General features: G+C 34.9%; 3 protein-coding genes across 3 annotated transcripts; 2 read left to right on the forward strand and 1 right to left on the reverse strand.

The window, feature by feature from the left end:
- Positions 1-252: 252 nt before the first annotated feature.
- LOC7488958 (adagio protein 1) lies at positions 253-7,938 on the forward strand. Its single transcript, XM_002324429.4, has 2 exons — positions 253-811; positions 5,822-7,938. The coding sequence occupies exons 1-2, from the start codon at positions 579-581 to the stop codon at positions 7,428-7,430; spliced, it is 1,842 nt and encodes a 613-aa protein (XP_002324465.3). The 5' UTR covers positions 253-578; the 3' UTR covers positions 7,431-7,938.
- Positions 7,939-11,450: 3,512 nt separating this feature from the next.
- Positions 11,451-15,094, forward strand: LOC7461576 (putative proline-rich receptor-like protein kinase PERK11). The gene is made up of 4 exons (XM_052449188.1): positions 11,451-11,934; positions 12,073-12,170; positions 14,674-14,740; positions 14,824-15,094. Exons 1-3 carry the CDS (start codon positions 11,667-11,669, stop codon positions 14,725-14,727), a joined length of 420 nt encoding a protein of 139 aa, XP_052305148.1. The 5' UTR covers positions 11,451-11,666; the 3' UTR covers positions 14,728-14,740; positions 14,824-15,094.
- Positions 15,095-16,772: 1,678 nt separating this feature from the next.
- Positions 16,773-19,851, reverse strand: LOC7461577 (rust resistance kinase Lr10). The gene is made up of 4 exons (XM_052449189.1): positions 19,683-19,851; positions 19,305-19,578; position 19,264; positions 16,773-17,892 (listed from the first exon to the last, which is right to left on the reverse strand). The coding sequence occupies exons 1-4, from the start codon at positions 19,807-19,809 to the stop codon at positions 16,849-16,851; spliced, it is 1,446 nt and encodes a 481-aa protein (XP_052305149.1). The 5' UTR covers positions 19,810-19,851; the 3' UTR covers positions 16,773-16,848.
- Between the last annotated feature and the right edge of the window lie 874 nt (positions 19,852-20,725).

Below are 20,725 nucleotides of genomic sequence, written 5' to 3' on the forward strand. Positions count from 1 at the left end.
GTATTTTTATAATAGTATTTTTAATTTGAAATTACTTTAGCAAATTAAAATGTCTTTTTTTTCTAATTTTATTTCAAACTCATGAGCTCACAGTTTTTGGTTTTATAATATTAAGACAAACTTTTTTTTTAATATAATAAAAAAAACAGCCCAAAACGACACCGAAAGCTTCGCGTAGTGGGCAGGCGGAAGCGGTTAAGCCCCCAGATTTTTTCCAGTCGGAGACGCACTTGTCATGTCAAAACACAACCCACACGCACCACTCACACATTCGAGAACAACAAATGAAAAAAAAAAGAAAGAAAAAAACAAAACGAAATAAAGAAAAAAAACAAAACGAAAACAAAGTGTTTATTTATTTTGGTGTGATAGCTAAATTTCTGAAACACTAGCCACCACTCATTGTCTCACCATCTCCTTATTTCATTTCACCTCACAACACCATACCCCAACTCTTCGATTCTAAATTTTGCAAACATTTGATTTGGGTGTTTCATTTTTTATTGTTGGGGTTTTTGATTTCATGGGGGTTCAGAGGAATTTTATTATAATTGAATAAATTGGGATAAGGAAAAGAAATGGAGTGGGATAGCGATTCGGATCTGAGCGGGGAGGAAGATGAGGAGGGATTCATGTTAAACGACGGAGGAGGAGGTCCTTTGCCTTTTCCTGTCGAGAATTTGCTGCAAACTGCTCCTTGTGGATTTGTTGTCACTGATGCTCTTGAACCTGACCATCCTCTTATTTATGTCAACACTGTTTTTGAGATGGTTACTGGCTATCGAGCTGAGGAAGTTCTTGGCCGTAATTGGTATGTTTTCTCTTTTTTCAGCGTTAGGGTTTTCTATACCTTTTTATTAATTTTATTTTACTATAGGTTTAATTGACTTAGATCATCTTGTTTAAGGAAGCTGGCAATTTTTTGAGCGTAGGGTTTTGATGTTTAGGGTAAGAAATAGGATTTTTTTTTGTACTTCAATTTTTTTTTGTCACTTGATGTGCTTGAGCTTAGACTTTGGTGACATGGGGCAAATAATAGTTAGCGAGTTCGTATGTTTTTTGCTTTGTTGGTTATTGAGAAGCCACCTTCTGTTTTTGGAGCTCTTAAAATCTTTTGAGAAATGGGAGGAAACAGCTTGAAAATGTCTAAGGAAGCTGGTGACAATGAGGCATTTTACCTTTTCTTTTTTTTCATGAAGTGATTAAATCTTAAGTATCTTCCAGGTTAGACACTTAATTGCTGGCTAACTGCATCAACCTAAACGTGTATGACAACCAATTTGTCATCTCAGAAGGGCTGAATTTTGACATAGGAGAGAGATTTTTGAGAAATCCACCTGCTGATGCTTTATTTTGAAGATTAGTATTTGGAGAACATGGTAGTTACAGTCTAAATATTACGAGGATAGGATAGGATAGATGCTTGTGGTGTGATTAGGATCTGAAAGGTGAGGATCTGTGGTGGAAAATTTGATGCTTAATACAAGTTATTTGGAGGAATCTTGGGGAGCGCATCCGAGTTAAGACACTAAAGCATATTTGCTGTGTTGTTTTCCTATTCAACTAGGAAAATAATTAATCGAAATAGAAAAAATGCCCAAGGGAAGTGCAGTGCAAGTAGTAGGGAAAAGAGCAGACCTAATGTATCCAATCAAGCATGAAAGATCCAAGTTCTAGGTTTTTGCTATTAGTAACCTGGTGTAGTGTTTGGTGCTGTTATGGGGAATTTTAATTCATACCTTTCTTCCATGTTGGCAGTGCTTGACTTTTGTGAAGAGTTTTAATAAACTAATAAAATTTGTAAACCAGGGCTGCACTGCATTAATTTTGTTTACTCATAACAGAACAAGGATTATAAGAGTGGCTCAAGAATGAAGGAATGTAGAATAAAAAATGTTGGGAATGAAAGAAATCTAGGCATTCATTCATTAACAAAAATAATGCTTGAAATTCTCTTTAGGTGCACAAATACCATTAGGAAGCGGGTAATTAGGACTTTGATAGTAGATTGAGGCTACCAAGAATGGCTTGTAACTTTTATAGGTTCAAAGTTAGAGTCAGCGGACTTTAGCTGTAGGCAAATCCAGTAAAATCAGGAATGAAAAGATAGTCATAATGTAATAAAAATAGGCCATGAATATATTAGTTCCTTTCAGAGCTACCTTGTTACCAAAATGGCGTTTATTTATTGTCTCAGGGCCCCTTCATTTTAGGCTTCTGAAGGGATTTTCTATGGAAGCCGTAAAAGGAATTTATGATAGAGCAGGTGGTTCCTATAATGAATTTTAGAATTTCAAAATTCATAACTTGCTGTAGGCAGTATAGGTGTAAAGGAGTATAATGAACACTTCCCCCCCTCTGAACTGTCTCTTTAATTGGATAGCAGTTATTATTTTCTTTCATGCTGTCCATTATTAGTAAGGTACCTCCTCAAATTTATGCAATACATGGTCAATTTGATGAATGATGATGGTTGATGTGAAGTCATGAACAATTTCCTGTTGTATCAAAATGCCAATGCATCAAAGTAGCAATCTCCCTGATAGGAGTAAAATTGGAGGATTCATTTTATTTTTATTTCATTCGAACGTTATTTGGAACTTTGTGGAATTTATGCTTTATGCCTGCATTTGTTTTGGGAGTAAAATGGGAGGTTCATTTTTTTTTTTTTTCATTCGAACATTTTTTGGAACTTCATGGAGTTTATGCTTAATTCCTGCATTTGTTTTGTGGTGAGACACAGGGATTTGTGGACTCTAATCTCTTTACATTTTGTTGTCATTGTCTTAAGTGTCAAAGGCATGGGTTACAGGGAAGATGTATAGATCCCAATTTCTGTGATGCTTTATGAAATGGTTTATGTCAAACAAATGGTTGATACTGTACTCGAATGTTTGTATTTCATTTGCCAATTAAAATTTTTTTTAAGTAAACATTCCATGTCTTGACAGCTTGAGGCTTTACTGGAGATCTGATGGTTTATTATTTGATTAGCTCTTTGTCCTCAATTTCAAGGATGCCCATATGTGCTCTGTGGTTTTGGATTCGGTAAGAGTGAAAATTGGTCTAGTGAATGGAAAAAAACTGGACAAGAGGGGAATAAAAAAAGCAACACTGTTGGTAGCGAGTAAAGTTGCATCTATGGATTTCACCTATCCTGGTTTAGTGTAACAAAAAGCTGAGACTGGAGTTTTAATTTTTTTGGTCGAGGCAAGTAAACCAACCTACCTTGAGAACTCATATGCTAATTTTTGCTTGCGTAGGAATGTGTTGTTTTACCTAATTAATGTTACACCAGCCAAGCTTATCTTCATGCACTGAAATGCTTGTGTGTTCGCATGTGTGTGCATTGCAACCATGGATAGTGGGGCATTGAGTCAGTTCAATCTTCGGCTTCTGCTCTTGTGTGTTCACAATTATCGCATGTATTAACTTTATCTATTTCTCGTACTAGCCTGTATTAATTAAAGAAATAAGAATTGCAGCACTAGGCGCCAAGTTTTAATAAAACTGGTATTATGTGTTACTTTTTTTAACCTTATCTTTTTGGTATGGGATCATCTCAGTGATGCTCCTTGACTAAAGATATCTCCATATTTCTTGATCTGGGACTCTCACAGTTTTCCAATTTTTATTAGTATATCTCTCCTTTCAATATACTCTGTAACTTTGTTGAATCGGAATGCAAATTTGATGCTTAGATAGAACATCTCATTGGAGTTATGGTTTTCCAAAGATAAGCGATGATGAACTCTATACAGATGATGTCATTTCAAGATTAATTATTTGATATTTGGAACATATAATGTACTGGCCAGAGCTGTTGATATATTGAATATGGCGAGGAATTTATCATCTAATGATCAAAATATACTGCCTTGTCATTAATTGCAGCAACTATTATTGGTAAAACAAATTACATGTTTTATGTGGCCAAAGACACTAGGTGGTTTATCCGTCTTGGTTCAATGTGAATGTACAGTTTGCAAGATTGGTGCTACAATGGTATTTGTAACTGATCTCATGTGTTCTTGATATCATTAATTGATAGGACTCTTCGCATGTAACTCTTTGATTTATAATTCCAAGCATGTAAGAGCTTGACTGGGTTATGAGAACTGCTTCCACCCTATATTCATTTTATGTCAGCAGGTTATATCTTTGATACTTTTTTAGAGAATTCTTATTGATATGAAGCGGTACACTGGTAATAGCTAAAACTGGGAAGTTAAGTTACCCAGAACAAAACAAAAGCAGTTGTGGTCATTGTATGCTGTACACATTATTGTTGTGTAGCTGCAGTGCTGAGTTTTGTATAAAGATTCAATTTATTTTTCCCATACAGAAACTGATGTATACGCACAAGACTACATTTTAGATTTACTGCATTTTATTTGCTCAAGGATGTCATTTAACATTACATGCTCCGAAAGCCAGTTGATAATGTCTGGAGCTTGATTTATAAATCAGTGTTTAAATTTTGAACCTGTGATTTCTGTCACTAGATTGGCAATTGAAAGTAGAGCGCTGATTTTAAATTCTGATTATAGAGCCAAGTCAAACTTATAGGAAAAAGTTTAAAAAATTCTGAATATAGAGCCAAGTCAAAATTATAGGAAAAGTTTTTAACAGAGGATTTATTAACGTGTGTCGCTCTTTAAGTGAATGTTTAAGCAACATATCTTTGTGAGTTAATATATGTGTTATGGACGCATGACGAGAATTCATAGAACCATGACATAAATAGTGGCTGTTGCTACTACACAATGATCAATAATTGGATTTTCACTTCCCGTTACTCTTTTTTGCCATTATAACATGCTTTTTGAAAGCACACCATAATGGCCATAGCTGCCATTACATAATGACATTGGCTATTAGCAGCCCATATTTAAAGATTATTTATGCTAACAGTTTTATCCTTTAAAAGCCAATGACATTGGCTGCCATTACATATTGACCTTGACCTCGTTTCTTTTATGTTTTTCTTACCCTTCTCTCAGCAGTTATCAGCACCCTGATCCTACCTCATTTTCTTTTATAGAATTTCATTTTTTTCATCATTTTCAACTAATTCATGCACTAAACTTGAAATATTTGCTTCAAAAATCGACACTTGACTTCTACCTCAGTTTTCATTTAGAGATGATAACTCTACTAGTATGAGACTCCATGAAGATCATTTTTTTAGATGGATCTTTTATTACATGTAAATTTAGGTCATGGTTTACAGTTTATGTCATTACTAACCACTGTTTTACTATTGTGTTTCTTTACCAAAAAGTGTAAAACATGCTTGAGCTAAAAATTTTCTAAGAGTTCCTTATGATTCACTGTCATAATGGTTGCAATCCATTACTGATTTAATACCATGCATAGAATCACACATGTATACATTTGAAGGCTGCTATGCTTATTTCTACTGTTAACAGAGTTGGACCACTATCTCCTGTGTCATTTACATTTTTTTATTTGTACATTTTTTTGTAGTTATTTTTTAGTACATTTGTTGGGTTCCATGAAGTTGTGTCTTGGTTCTTCTCCGCCTCCACATTATCTTATAAGTTGTAAGAGTTGCTGATATGATATGCAATTTTTGTTTTTGTAGGTGTTTATCATTTTAGAGTTGAATGTTGTACAAGGGCTTTATTTCTTTATTTTCTCATTTTTTCTTTTTTTCATTCATAGGGTATTGGTTTGGTAGAATACAGTCATGCACATGCCCATGTGTTTATTTGGTTGTTATGATGTTGATATTTTATGGTTGTCATTGATTATTGGCTATTCTTTCATTATTCTAAAACTATGCTTGTTGTTACAGCCGTTTCTTGCAATGCAGAGGACCATTTGCTAAACGAAGGCATCCATTGGTCGACTCCACAGTGGTTTCGGAAATAAGAAGATGCCTCGAAGAGGGCATTGAATTCCAAGGTGAGTTGTTAAACTTCAGAAAAGATGGATCTCCACTGATGAACAGGCTGCGGCTTACTCCTATATATGGGGAGGATGACACAATTACTCATGTTATTGGAATCCAGTTCTTCACCGAAGCTAATATTGATCTAGGTCCCGTGCCTGGTTATTCAGTAAAGGAGTCTTCAAAATTGGCTGATAAGTTTCGTTCTGGTTTTTCCACCTATCGTCCAATCCCAGTAGGTGATCGTAATGTTAGCCGTGGCATCTGTGGGATACTGCAATTGAGTGATGAGGTACTGTCTCTTAAGATACTTTCACGTTTGACTCCAAGGGATATTGCTTCAATTGGTTCTGTCTGCAGACAACTCTATGAGCTGACAAAGAATGAGGATCTCTGGAGAATGGTCTGTCAGAATGCTTGGGGTAGTGAAACAACTCGAGTTCTAGAGACTGTGCCTGGTGCAAAGAGACTTGGCTGGGGTCGGCTTGCTAGGGAATTGACAACTCTTGAAGCAGCAACATGGAGAAAGCTAACCGTTGGAGGTTCTGTTGAACCCTCAAGGTGCAATTTCAGTGCTTGTGCAGTTGGTAATCGAGTTGTACTTTTTGGTGGGGAGGGTGTTAACATGCAGCCAATGAATGATACCTTTGTCCTGGATCTGAACTCCAGTAACCCAGAGTGGCAACATGTCCATGTGAGCTCCCCTCCTCCTGGTCGGTGGGGACATACACTTTCTTGTGTTAATGGGTCTCATTTGGTGGTTTTTGGAGGTTGTGGAAGGCAAGGTCTATTGAATGATGTCTTTATTTTGGATTTGGATGCCAAGCCTCCGACTTGGCGTGAGATTTCTGGATTGGCCCCTCCACTTCCACGATCATGGCACAGTTCCTGCACCCTTGATGGCACTAAGTTGATTGTCTCTGGTGGGTGTGCAGATTCTGGAGTACTTCTTAGTGACACATTTCTGCTTGATTTGTCAATGGAGAAGCCTATCTGGAGGGAGATACCAGTTTCATGGACCCCACCATCTCGGCTAGGTCACACTCTCTCAGTTTATGGAGGAAGAAAAATATTGATGTTCGGGGGTTTGGCTAAGAGCGGTCCCCTTCGGTTCCGCTCCAGTGACGTGTTTACTATGGATCTAAGTGAGGAGGAACCTTGTTGGAGATGTGTAACAGGGAGTGGAATGCCTGGTGCTGGAAACCCTAGCGGCATAGCTCCTCCACCTAGACTTGATCATGTAGCTGTGAGCCTTCCTGGTGGTAGAATCCTGATCTTTGGTGGCTCTGTTGCAGGTCTTCACTCTGCCTCGCAGCTTTATCTCCTTGATCCTACTGACGAGAAACCTACATGGAGGATTCTAAATGTACCCGGGCGACCTCCAAGATTTGCTTGGGGGCACAGTACCTGTGTTGTTGGAGGGACAAGGGCTATAGTCCTTGGTGGTCAAACTGGGGAGGAGTGGATGCTGAGTGAGCTCCATGAACTGTCTTTGGCAAGTTCAGCCACCTAATTTTCACAAGGTATGTACAATGGGAAGCTGTGGCAAAGGAATCCTTATAAGCCCTCAACCCCAAAAACAGAGATCATTTGTTGGAAACTCAGTTGAGACTGTTGTTTCGGTCACTAATAACAGTTGACAAACGTTGCTCCAGTCAGGACTTCTGTACCAAGTGGTGTCCATTAATGCATTTTCTTGTACCCAGTAGTTCTGACCCGGCATGAACTTACATAAGGTGACATGCAACTGGTTTTTTTTTTCTTTTTGGTAAGGTTCATATGTAATGTACCGTTCAAAATGCACAATGGAGATTCTTCCTCTATAGGTTAGTGGCTCTCGATAGACTGGTTGGTATTATTAATAGTTGTAGGCTTAATGCAGCTCTGTAATCTTAAACAAACAGAAGTTCAAAACAAGAAAAAAAGTGGTGCATGTTTATAATATTAGTAGCGTGCTGCTTGGTTTGTAAGTTGTATCTAGACAAATAGCTTGTTAATAACCTCCAAGAGTTTGAGATTTACTTTCCTTCGTTTTACTGTGGAAGTTGTTTTTTAAATGTGTTTTATTTTATTTTATTTAGAAGTATATTAAAATAATTTTCTTTACAGGTGTTTTTTTTATATCAATATATTAAAATTATTGAAAAACATTAAAAAAAAAATTAATTTGATGATTTTTAAAGTAAATGTATTTTTGAAACATACAGAATGAAACGAACACCCTAACAGGTACTTAAGGTTGGTTTTGAAATGTTTTAGCTGTGCCAGCACTAACTTGCCGAGTGATAACCTTCGCCATTACTGTTTTCAATATTGTCATTGTTTTTTTTTTATTATTATTATTATTAATGCTGGCCAGTTTGTGTACATTTTGATTAACTTCATGGATTCTGAAGTTAACGATTATGTAAACCTCTAATAACCCTAAAGTTTATAGAACTCGAACTAGTGATCTTTAGTGCAAATCTAGGGCTTGACCAGTTGAATTACATCCTTAAGGTTATATTGTCATTGTTTTTAATTAGATGAGTGGTTTCTGCTATATTATGGTTAGGGTAAATCTTTTTCTAACATAAAAAATAATGTCTAGGTGATGATAACTTGAGTTATCCAGAAAAAAATTATAAAATTTAAGGCTTAATATCTTAATGTTAAATAATAAAATTAAAATTAATTTTAAAAAAAGAAACATCAAAGGAAAAAACTTGTGTCAACATGAGTTAACTTAACTAATTTGTCATGTGCGATATGAGATTGAGATAAAAAAAAATTAAATAAAAAAAGACAGAAAAAAAAACCAAAGTTAAATCAATAAAAAACCCAATTCAACATGGGTTAACTTGACTAACTTACACCCATGATAACCCCAAATAAAAAAACCAAAAAAATCACAATGCTCAAGGGATAATAATTTAATGCTAAATGATAAAAGTGGAAAAAAAAATTAATTTCATAAAAACAATATTAAGAAAAAAAATTATAGTCAACTCGAGATAACTCGACTAATCCGTTACCTAGTATATGAGATTGAAATAACCTCACAAAAAGAAAAGCAGAACAATTCACAAAAGCTCAAGGACAACAACCCAATGTTGAATTATGAAATTGAAAACAAATCAATTTGTAAACAAGGATAAAAAAAAGATTGAACTTAAATCGAGTTAATATTCAAAACCAATTATCTAGATCATAAGACTATGATTACTTTATAAAAGACAAACATTAAACAAAAATGAAGCAAATTTTCCAATCATAAAAAAATTAAAAAACAAAGTAAATAACAATTAAAATAATAATGATCAAATCTAATATAAAAACTAAATGAAATAAAATAGTTAGGGACTAAATAAAGAAAAATAAATTAAGAAAAGGATAAAAAATATCAATCAAAATAAAAAGGACCATAATTGGATACAAAAATTAAATAAAATAAAATATTGAGGGAAAATTGAAAAAAAATGGAGAAAAGGATGAAAAAACATTAATTAAAAGAATAAGGATCAAATTGAATATAAAAAAATAGATGAAATAAAATGCTTAAGGACAAAATTATAAAAAAAAACTTCAAAAAGCATTAAAATCAACACAAATAGCAATCAAATTATTAAGGGATAAAATTAAAATAAATACAAACTGGAGGACACAATTGAATTTTGAAAGGGCGACACGAATCCCGAGATTAGAAGAGATAGAAAAAAAGAGAGGAAAAAAAAAGTTCACCATCTTTTAACTGCTGTGTTTTCCAATACACGAGCTGCCCTTATCAACTTTGTTGTCATTAGACGTGTTGGACGATATGATGATTGTTTTTTTAAAAGCTACATGCACCGCCCAATGGACACGGGCGACGTCCAAACGTCAACCAATTTTTTTTTTTAATAATATTGATGTTTTTAAAGTTACCAAATTCCCACTAACTGAAAATGACAATAATGGAAAAATCATAATAGAAAGACCAAATTGCCCTTAAGACAACTACCTTAGTTTTTTAATTTGAAGGACAAATCTGTCATTTTACTATTTTAAAAAATAAAAAGATAACAAAGCCCCTCCACAAAAGCTTAGTATTTTTTTTTTGCTTTTAAGGTAATTAAATCATTTTACTATTTTTTAAAAAATTAAAAGACCAAAAAGCCCTCTTATGCTAGCCTAATTCTTTTGTGTTTTTCAAGGGTAATTAAGTCTTTTTACTATTTTAAAAAGGGAAATGACTAATTTACCCCATTCAATTTGTTAATGCCAATTGAATTCTATGAAATGACCAACTTGCTCCTCAATTTGCACTTCTTTGGCTATCATTGTGGAGGATAAAAGTATTATTACACTGTAGCACTCCTAAGTATAATGTGTCTTGCTCCACGATGAATAACTCGGCAGTCGATAACTTTTTTTCTTTAGAAACATATTAATGAATATTCAAACATGTTTTATTTCTTACTTTTTTGTATGCTTAAAGTTTTGGTTTTGGTTTTTTTTAAAATTATATAATCATGATACCAAATATTTTTATAATAAAGAGGTTTTTTTTAAAAAAAATTATATGATTTGAATTATATTCGAATCATTGTTTAAATAAAAAATAATACAAAGTCAAATTCACCCCAATAAAAAATAGTGAAATTATAGAGTGAGAATAACACTAAATTATATCATTTATAATATTATATTTTTCTTCTCAAATTTCTTAAGTAAATAATAGTTTATAGGATCGTGCTTTATTGTGGCTTGAATTAAAAAAAATCTTAAACATGAAAAAATATTCAGGCCATAAATAATTATTTGACATTGTTATCAAATTTAGCTCAAAATATCAACTTTGATAACTCTCAACCCGATTTCTTATCTAATTTGAATTTAAAATTAAACGATTAAAAAGTTGTTTTAATATGACTTAATTGACTCGGTAGGTCCATAAGCAACCCGGATGATCAGTAAAAAATAGGTTTGGTTTAAAAAATAATTCAAAATGATTTTTTTTTAAATATTGAAACTTCAACATATTTAATCAACTTGAATTTCATGGTTTAACCTATTAAATTTATGATCCAAGTGATGGAATCGGTTAAATTTTTTTTTTCTTTTTAACTAATTTTTCTTATTCATGCAATATCCTTTTCACCTAAAGCTACCATTGCCTAACCACTACATATTGGTGCGGTATTTCTTGTTTTTTTTACCTTTTACTATGTAGATTTAGATTTTATTCGAAGCTAACAAGAAAGCCTCGCAGCGACGCGTGGACAATCCACCTAATACTATTATTAAAATTACAAAAGGGTGCACTGAGGAATCATACTATTTACTCCCTATTTTCCACAATAATTTCACGTAGAAACTAATTTGTACAATGATAAGTAATTAACCAAAAAAAGAGAGAGAGACCCTCATTCCAACCCCCCCAAAAAAGGAGTAGCAGTATATAAAAAGAAGAAAAGATTTCTAGAAAAAAATAAAAATAAAAATAAAAATAAAAATAAAAATAAAAATAGAATACTTTTACTGTACTAATCTCAAAAGACAAAGATCTCATCTAAGCACTTGGGCTGTGCGCACTGCTTCACAGTTACATATCCTCTCACTTTACATTGCCAACCCAACTCCCTAGAATCTTGCGCACTTTCCTACTTTCACTTTTCTCACTCTTTCTTTACTCTTCTTCTTCTTCTTCTTCTTCAAAAAGCAAACCCCGTTCCTATCTTCCCTTGCTTTCCTTCAATTTCCCTTCTCCTTCAGTTTCAGAAACGAGAAAATGCCAATCAATAAAGACCCTTCAACACCGCCTCCCATGATCGGCAAAATTGGGCCCTACACTGTGTTCATGACCCCACCTTCCACTCCTAGTCCTAAGCCTCCTCCTCCTACTACTTCTAACGAACCCACATTACCTGTCTTTGATTCACCTAAGAAGGTTGTTTCACCTCCTCCTCAACAAATTGACAAGTCTGTTTATTCTCAACAAGTCTCAGATGGGTCTGTTCTTGGCTTCTTCAAAAATGCTGTCAACAAAGTTCAAAATGGTCTGTTCCGTTTTCTTTGCTTTGCATTTGGGTTTCTGTTGCTTTTGGAAAAGCTGGGACTTTCTGGTGTTCTAAATTGTTACTCTTAGCATTCACTTAGTCTTACTCTAAGATTAAAGGGTTTGCTTTCTTCTGCAGCACATTCAAGCCTCGATGACCATTTGGCAAGGTGGCTTGGTTTAAATCAATCAAAGTATCAGTGGGCTTTGGATGATTACTATGAAACCAAGGGCTTGGTAAGCTTGAGATTTCTTGTATGGTGCTTCTGTTGTTCATTAATTATCTGTTATGTTAATTTAGAGCCTTATGATACGCAACATCATGATCATCATATGTTTGTTTTCGTTTAATGATGTGGTTCAAAATTAGTTTTAACTACATAATTGAATGTTCTTACCAGGTTTGGTGGGGATTTAATCTTGTTGAAGCTAAAAATGATAAGTAGCTTATAAGCAATTGCTTTCTTTTGTTCTACAATATGTAGAGTTTGTTCTTGTTTTAGCCTTTTAAACAAAGTGATTTGATTGTGAAGGGTTATCTTGTGACCATTGCTGCAATATGCTCTTCAAGGTTGTGTTACTGCACACTAGTTCATTCACTAGCATATCAATTCAAGGAGGTGGTTGCACTGAATAGGTTAGATATGTTATTCTCTCCATTAGGATTTGTTATTGCAGAAGCAGGAGCACCTGCAAAATGCCTTGCTTATTTCAAAAAAGACCCTCTTGGTAAGCTTTTTTGGCGTAGGAAAAGAATTTAGGGAGCTAATTTTGCACCTTTGCACTCATGTTAGGAGCTAGTTTTGTTACCTTGATTACCAAAATGCTTAATTATCAGCAGCAGCCTCTTCAAATGATGTTGTCTGCTTACTCAACAGCTTAGAGACATTGTTTTAGGACATCTCCTCAAAGCACCTCCTAGCTTGCTTCGTATGCATGCAATAAACTTTTTGAAGTAATGTAATTTTGACAGACTTTTCAGCCTATAGGGCTTTGTACGGTGGTCCTGCATCCAATCTCAGGCGGGACTTCTGAGATCTGAGTTCCTTAGAGCTCTAATATCTTGGAACTTGTCCAAACTTCCCTTAATGCAAAGCCTACTCTCAATTCATCATAACTGGCTGAAAGATTGTTTAATTTTTGTGCTTTAATTTGTTGTCCTGAATAGGAAGATCTGTGAATGTTGAAAGAGATAGATAAATGAACCACTGGTTGGACAGAAAAGTGTAAGAATAGATATGAGCTGCACTTTTTGTGCCATCTGATGGGACAGTAAAGTGTAAAAATTGATGAATTGCAGTTTTTTATTAGGTGAGAGTTTCAGTCTTCAATTTTTAGGATATGAAAAGTAGAAAAATTAGAAAGCAAGGTCTGGAAAGAAAAACATCATGCCAACTTGAAACTTTTAATGACATGGAAGACTATACAAGATAATCATGCAGTCATGCATTATCGTGGTTATTAACTGATGTATACTCTGCTTCAAACTAACTTTAAGAACTGCACTTTGTTCTGTCAAACTGATTTTTTTTAAAAGTTATTTTTATTTTGATGCATTATTGTTGATGTATTTGAACTTTTCTAATATCCAAGGGTGCTAAAATGTCATACAAAATAAAACAATAGTTCTAGTTCTCTATGGAACAGATCAATATCATGCATCCCCTTATAATGCATTTCTATTATGTGTGGTTGTATTTTATAAACATTAAAGAAAAATCTAAGATCACTGATCATTTAGATATAGGATCATCAACACTATTCGTAGGATCTCAAATAGCTATATGAGAAATTTCAGAAGAGTTGGTTTTTGATTATGACTTGTGATAGTCTATAGTTGCAACCAACATAAATATTTTCCAATTGTGGCAAATAGGGCCTTAACTTTGCATATCTTAGATGCTGACATGGATGGATAACCTAGGCAGTGGTAGTAAAAGAAGAGGGAGATGTATGCTGGAAACACATTTTTTCATAAGCAGTCCCAAGGAAATGATTAGTTCCCTTTTAATGCAATAGACAATGATATATTGTTTCAGATTGAAATTATTAAGAAAGGCCTGAGGATCGATAGCACATAATATGTGAATTTATAATCCTGGGCCAGCAAATACCTCTGTTTGGTTATTTGCATTCAACACATGGATATGTATGGATCAATAGCACATAGATTTTATCCTGTTTAGCATGCTATGTATGGATACTGCAAGTTAATGCATGAGGCTGATGTGATTATGACCCTAAGTTTGATACGTGTTGAAGCTGAATCTAGGGAGGAATTTAATCCTAAACCCATCTCGTGAACTGGGTTTAATTCAATACATTTCATTTTCCTTTCATTCACCTGTCTTTACATTTAGGAAAAAAAAGGAAGAAGAAAAATGAACTTTGATACCATCTAATTAAATACCAAGCAACTTCTTTGGGTAAATTCCATTATTTTGTTGCCAGAAATTACTTGATAAATGAGATCACTTTGACATTGGGTCGTAGAATTTTACCAGACCTGTTTTCTCGTACTAAGTCGTGAAGGAAGCAGATCTCTTTCTCCAAGTATGATTTTGCTTTAGATTGTTTGTTCTGGTGTGGAAACTGATGTGAATGTCTCATTTGCTAACTAGATTTTGTTTTGGTTATTTTTATATGATGCTTACGGTGCTCTTACTTTGTTGGATTTGGACTTAGACATATTAATGATTGTGCATGAGTATCTTATGAGGTTTAATTCCATCGATGACAGAAAAAGGAAGGTGCAAAAGCTGAAGAAATATCTAGCAAAATACAGAGAGTGTAGCATGGTTTGTCTGGTAATAAGGGTTTCAAATATATTTCTATTTTACCAGATACATGTTACCCGACTTTTGTGAGCTGAAAGATTGTTGAAATGCAGATTTTACATTAAAAACCCGCGTCCTTTGCATAGCATATCTATATAGAAGGTAATGGGATAGCAGAAATGCATCTGGATGCTTGAAGGGACCCTTGTGCAAGTTTTTGGGATATGCTCTTTTGAATTCTCTACTTGCTGCAGCAGCTTACCGGAAATTGGTTGTGCACTAGGCTGTGAAATATGTAATCTCACAAAATTTTCATGCCCCAATATTTGTCATGTACTCTGTTGATCTGCAATCTAATAACAGTACTATCAAGTTGCAAGGATATATTGTGATGTCTTTGCACCTTTAATTTAACCAAGTATTATTTGCAATGAGTGTATTGTAACAAGAATTCGAGTGTGCACCTACGATGCATGAGGACGCTACGATGAAGAGCAGGCCCGGGATTGGTCTGAATCGTCTGGTTGCTGCTGCTGCTGGTCACTTAGAGATTAATCATACCTCTCTCTCTCCCTCTCTGTCTCTCTCTTACAGTTTATTTTTTTGTAGCTGGAAGTTGATGTGCAACACAGAACGGATGCTATAGATTAAAGAAAGGGCTAACCCCAAATTTTATTTCCGGATATTGAATTAAAGCAACAAGTTTCTTTGAAGGTCATCCAGAAATCTTGAATCCCAAGTCAAACAATAAGATGATAGCTCATTGCGAAGGGGTCCACTAGTTGAGAAGTAAAATTTTGAGAGCAGCAAGCTGTGATGGGAAGCCAGAGAGCTCATAAGCAACCAAAAAACTTGGTTAGATTTGTTTTTGAACACTATTAAAATGACGTTTTTGTTTGCCACTCTTATCAATCACTACTGCGACGTAATTTCTCAGAAACAGGAAGTCACCCTCCCTCCATAATTGTTTTTATAAGATTAAAATTCATGGCTTCATGCTGATGCAAGGTGAAAAAATAAGTTGTCTGTGTCTGCCTTCTCTGTACGTTGCTGTGAACGATCACATCGAACCTTGTAAACTGTTGAATTTTGGAAAGACGAAAAGGGAGGACTCATTTGGATTATATTATAGTTGAATTAATTAACGTAAACATCATGCTGTCATAACCATCTAGTTTATGTTCTGCGACAAACCTATCATACTCACAGAGCTTAGGATGCAACAGAATTTTAAATAGCGTGTAATCAGGAGCTTAATTAAAAGAAATAAGTTTGAAGTTTTATTCAAAAAGAACCCTAGCAAAAGAAGCATGTATGAGGGCTTAAGGAAGGGCAGCATGGAGAAAGCACACAGACATTTGTCGACGACACAAAACCTGTCCCCAAGTGGTCAAATACAAGGAATGGAAAAGAGGGCGTGGCAAAATACAGTAATGCATATTAGTCTTGTTGAGGAAACGGTGCTCGCCGTGTTACTCAACCAAGAAGAAGCTACAAAGAGCAATAAAAACAAAAGTCACAGAAAGTCAAAGTCCATTTTGTCTGCGTGCTAACAAATCCAAAGACTTTTGTCTGAACTCAATACACATTCTATGAGAAAGAACTTTTACGAAGGTTCAACACGCCTAATTTAAGAAAATGAAACTTTACATGTTTTCCAATCCGAGATTTGTTAAGAATTAGTTTTTTTATATTTTCGGATCTGAATGTAAAAAATATATTTTTTTAAAGAAAATATTTTTTCAATATATTTTTAAATAAAAAAACTTTAAAAAGTAACTTACGACGTGCGCGCAGGATCACTTTAAATGCATGTAGTTTTCATTTTGTTTTCTTGGTTTCCTTTTTGGCTTTCCTGGAAATAACGTGGGGCTAATGACATGTGCAAGATTGGGCTGGTAAATAACTAGTATTCTCTCATGCAACAAAATCCAGCTTTTGGTAAAACAGTGCAAACGGCTATCCTAGAGATGAAACACTTGGAAACCATGCGCAGACTGAGTGGTGAGTGAAGATCATTTTGAGGATTTAAAACGAACAGCTCTGCAGTGAATTCACATGTGCAAAAAAATATCATCATTTATTTGCTTCAAACATGAAAAAAAATAAAAAATTAGCATTTAAAAATTTCTACTGAGCTAATATTTGCTGGCTAACTCAATCTCTAAAGTTCCAGGCAAGTTATGTTTACAATGAGATTGCTGGGAAGCGCTTGTCCTTGATACAGATGTACTCATGTCTCCACTGCTTCCGGTATCCAGAGCGTAATTCGGTCGAGTTGATTCAAGATACTCAAATGGATTTCCAGGCTGCATCATTATTTCCATGTTTCCCTCCAACATTTTCACCACATCACTCATTTGAGGTCTAGCATCTGGTGAATGCTGAATGCACAACAGAGCCACAGTAGACATTCTCACTGCCTTTTCCTTGTCCTTCTCTTCAATCCCACAGAGTGACAGCATGATAGGCAGTTCACTATTCCTGTACATATCCCATACCCATCTTGGGAGCCACTGGAAAGACTCGCGAAGACTTTCATCAAAATGTCGTCTTCTTGCAACTATCTCGAAAAGAAGGATTCCAAAACTGTAAACATCGCATTTGTGAGTAATAGGATAAGTTCGATGCCATACCTCTGGAGCAGAATATCCCAGTGTCCCTCTACCACCACTCAGTGTTACTTCAGTCCTTTCTCTATTACACAGCTTTGCTAGTCCGAAATCTGCGACCTTGGGATTCAGATTTTCATCAAGAAGTATGTTTTCGGGTTTTATATCATAGTGAATTATCCTTTGTTGACACTCCTCGTGTAAATATGCTAAACCTTTTGCAGTTCCTATTGCAATCTCCTGCAGTTTCTCCCATTCTATCTCCCGGGTTTCATTGAAGAGTACGCTGTTGAGAGATCCGTTCTCCATGTACTCGTAAACTAGTGCCATCATAGAGGGATCAAAGCAGAAGCCATAGAGTCTAACCAGGTTGACATGGTAAGTTCTTCCCATGGTGCCCACTTCTGCCATGAACTGCTCTTCAAGTTTCTTATTTGAATGATTAGAGAGAGCTTTAACGGCTACTGGGATTCCATTTGGGAAGTTTCCTTTAAAAACCACTCCAAAGGCACCTGAACCCAATATTGTGCTGCAACCATTAGTAAATTCTTGAATCTGCTGAGGTGAAAACTGTTAAAGTAATTCAGATGAAACATAAAAGGAGGCTAGAATTCTCAATAATATGTTTATTATGAGTGCTTAAGTTAACCTAAATACAAAGGAATTATATATAGGTTAAACTAGGTTAAACTGAAAATACTATTCTACCCTCAATAAATAAAACTAGATAAATATTACTTAACATCTCCCCTCAAACTCACGATGCGGCATCTGCAAGCATCGAGAGTTTGCCAACTAGAAAACGAAAACGAGATATGAAATGCGATCTGCAATCTGCAAGGAAGAATGAACAAAAGACAAAGTAATGGTGTCATGCTTGAGATGATGACGAGTAAGATGACAATCGATCTCAATGTGCTTAGTTCGCTCATAAAAACCGAGTTGTGAGCAATCTGAATAGAACTCTGGTTGTCACAATTCATAGGAGTAGGATGAGAAAAGAAAACTCTCATATCAGCAAGTAACCAACGTAACCAAACAATCTCTTTGGTAGTAAATGCCATGACAGAAGCTGAAGGAAAGTCGAAATACCAGATTTTGCAGAAGCGGAAGACAAAATATCACTCCAATTTTTTTTTTTTTTTTTTTGCAGAAACTTAACTCAAATACCAAATTGTAGAAACTGAAGAGAAGACGAAATACCAAAATAATTGCAGAGACAGAACAGAAATACCAAATTGCAGAAGCTGATATCAAATTGCAGAAACCGAAGAGAAGACGAATACCAAATTGCAGAAGCTGATACCAAATTGCAGAAATCGAAGAGAAGACGAAATACCAAAACAATTGCAGAGACAGAACAGAAATACCAAATTGCAGAAACCGAAGAGAAGACGAATACCAAATTGCAGAAGCTGATACCAAATTGCAGAAACCAAAGAGAAGATGAAATACCAAAACAATTGCAAAGACAAAAAAGAAATACCAAATTGCAGAAGCTGAAGAATCTAAAATAAAGTTTCAGATATTAATTCTTCAGCTGCAAGCACAAAACCTGATCTTCATCCTCCATCTTTTAATTGGTCAAACAACCCATGTCTGATGTTTTGAAAAATGGATCTGAAGTTAAGCTTCAAAAGAATGCATTGAGCGTGCTGGAACATCCTACAAGGAATGAAGTGGATGATGATAACGATTTTGATACGAGCAGTGGCTCTGACATTGGTGAACATGATTTCTACAAGGGCAGCGAGTTCCATAAAATTAACAAACCAAGGATTCGATCAACTAGGCTCTGATACCATGTTAAAGTAATTCAGATGAAACATAAAAGGAGGCTAGAATTCTCAATAATATGTTTATTATGAGTGCTTAAGTTAACCTAAATACAAAGGAATTATATATAGGTTAAACTAGGTTAAACTGAAAATACTATTCTACCCTCAATAAATAAAACTAGATAAATATTACTTAACAAAAACCTGATGGGTTTCTCCCTTGCCATGTTACTAAGGAATCTCTCCATTGTTGCAAATTCAACCTGTGAGTCTCGAATCAATGGGAATTCTGGTTCCACTGCTATTTCCACATGCTGATCAGACGAAGGATTTGGGCCTTCTGATTTTGTAGATTTACCAACAATCTCATTGCTTGCAATCCGGGCATAAGCTGGAATTGCACTTCCTGTTTTCTTCAAGCAGTCGATGATGGCATATATAATAACTACAAGTGCCACCGTTGACACCAATCCTAAAACTGAAAGAATATGGAGGATATCATCATCAAGACTATGGCTCCTACACCTAGCTTTTCAAAATAAGAAAACATGAAACTTATGCAACAGTTAGTAAGTTGCTTACCAATTGAGGATGCTATTGCCCATCTCATTGAGGAATTAAACGTTTCCACTTCATTTGATGCGTCTTTCGAGAATGTATCGAAACCATTTGGGTATGATGATGATGATGAATAAGAAGTTCCACTCATTTCTATTAGAGAGTTTGGGAAAAATTGAAGGATGATAGAAGTAATTTCGTATGTAAATGAACATGTTTTATAGTTGTTAGGAAGTGATCATGTTACAAGTAAAGGCAGTGACTTTTCAAACTTTGTCTGATTTCATAACGCGTAATTTTCTCGTTGCTGTCTTTTTCATGAAAATTTCCGGGCAAAACTAAGCAATTCACATATATTTGTCCATGACCACATTTTTGTAGAGATGTTATCTTTCTGCATGGCCGGTGGATACCAGCACTTGGAATTGGGCATGAAGTTTCACAACTAGTTTTTGTTAAGATTGACATTTAAAAGCGACAATTATACAAGTGCTTAGCGTACTTTTACTGTTTATCTATTCATAAATTATTATAAATTAGAATAGTGTAATGATAGAGTTATTTTTACCACATAAACTTATTAAGCATGCAATGGAGGGTGAGATTGTCTTTTTTATGAGATGTATTTGACATTAAAAAAATAATTAGAAATAAAATGATCAAATTCATATTTTGCTAGGATATGATAAGGCAGCAGACTGTAGGTTCCAGACACTGGGGCATGACATGATTGCCAAACACTCTGGGATTAGGCATGACTGTCATGCCCTAGGCACCAGGACCAGACTCGAGAGCCTGGTTGCATACCCGCTCGCCTCTACAAACCCGCGCGCCTGGGTTTCTAGACTTGCTTGCCTCCATCTAACCCAAGTCTCTTGAAGGGTAAAATTAAAAATTATTATTGTTGTTGTTATTGTTGGTGGTGATGTTATTGTTATTCTTATTATTTTTATGATTATTAATATTATTCATATTCTTAACAACAACAACAACAACAATAATAGATTTGAAAAAAAAATTACTATTGAAGAAAAACCATAAATTTGATTTGAATGGTCAAATTAAAA

This window comes from Populus trichocarpa, chromosome 18 (genome assembly GCF_000002775.5).
Source record: "Populus trichocarpa isolate Nisqually-1 chromosome 18, P.trichocarpa_v4.1, whole genome shotgun sequence".
Lineage (NCBI taxonomy): Eukaryota > Viridiplantae > Streptophyta > Magnoliopsida > Malpighiales > Salicaceae > Populus > Populus trichocarpa.

What these genes read in the sequence shown, in the direction of transcription:
- LOC7488958 (XM_002324429.4), top strand. Translation starts at nt 579, where the DNA reads ATGGAGTGGGATAGCGATTCGGATCTGAGCGGGGAGGAAGATGAGGAG. An exon ending in GAAGTTCTTGGCCGTAATTG is followed by an intron (nt 812 to 5,821) that starts GTATGTTTTCTC and finishes TTGTTGTTACAG; the next exon opens with CCGTTTCTTGCAATGCAGAG.
- LOC7461576 (XM_052449188.1), top strand. Translation starts at nt 11,667, where the DNA reads ATGCCAATCAATAAAGACCCTTCAACACCGCCTCCCATGATCGGCAAA. An exon ending in TGTCAACAAAGTTCAAAATG is followed by an intron (nt 11,935 to 12,072) that starts GTCTGTTCCGTT and finishes TTTCTTCTGCAG; the next exon opens with CACATTCAAGCCTCGATGAC. An exon ending in ACTATGAAACCAAGGGCTTG is followed by an intron (nt 12,171 to 14,673) that starts GTAAGCTTGAGA and finishes CATCGATGACAG; the next exon opens with AAAAAGGAAGGTGCAAAAGC.
- LOC7461577 (XM_052449189.1), bottom strand. Translation starts at nt 19,809, where the DNA reads ATGAGTGGAACTTCTTATTCATCATCATCATCATACCCAAATGGTTTC. An exon ending in GGCAATAGCATCCTCAATTG is followed by an intron (nt 19,579 to 19,682) that starts GTAAGCAACTTA and finishes ATATTCTTTCAG; the next exon opens with TTTTAGGATTGGTGTCAACG.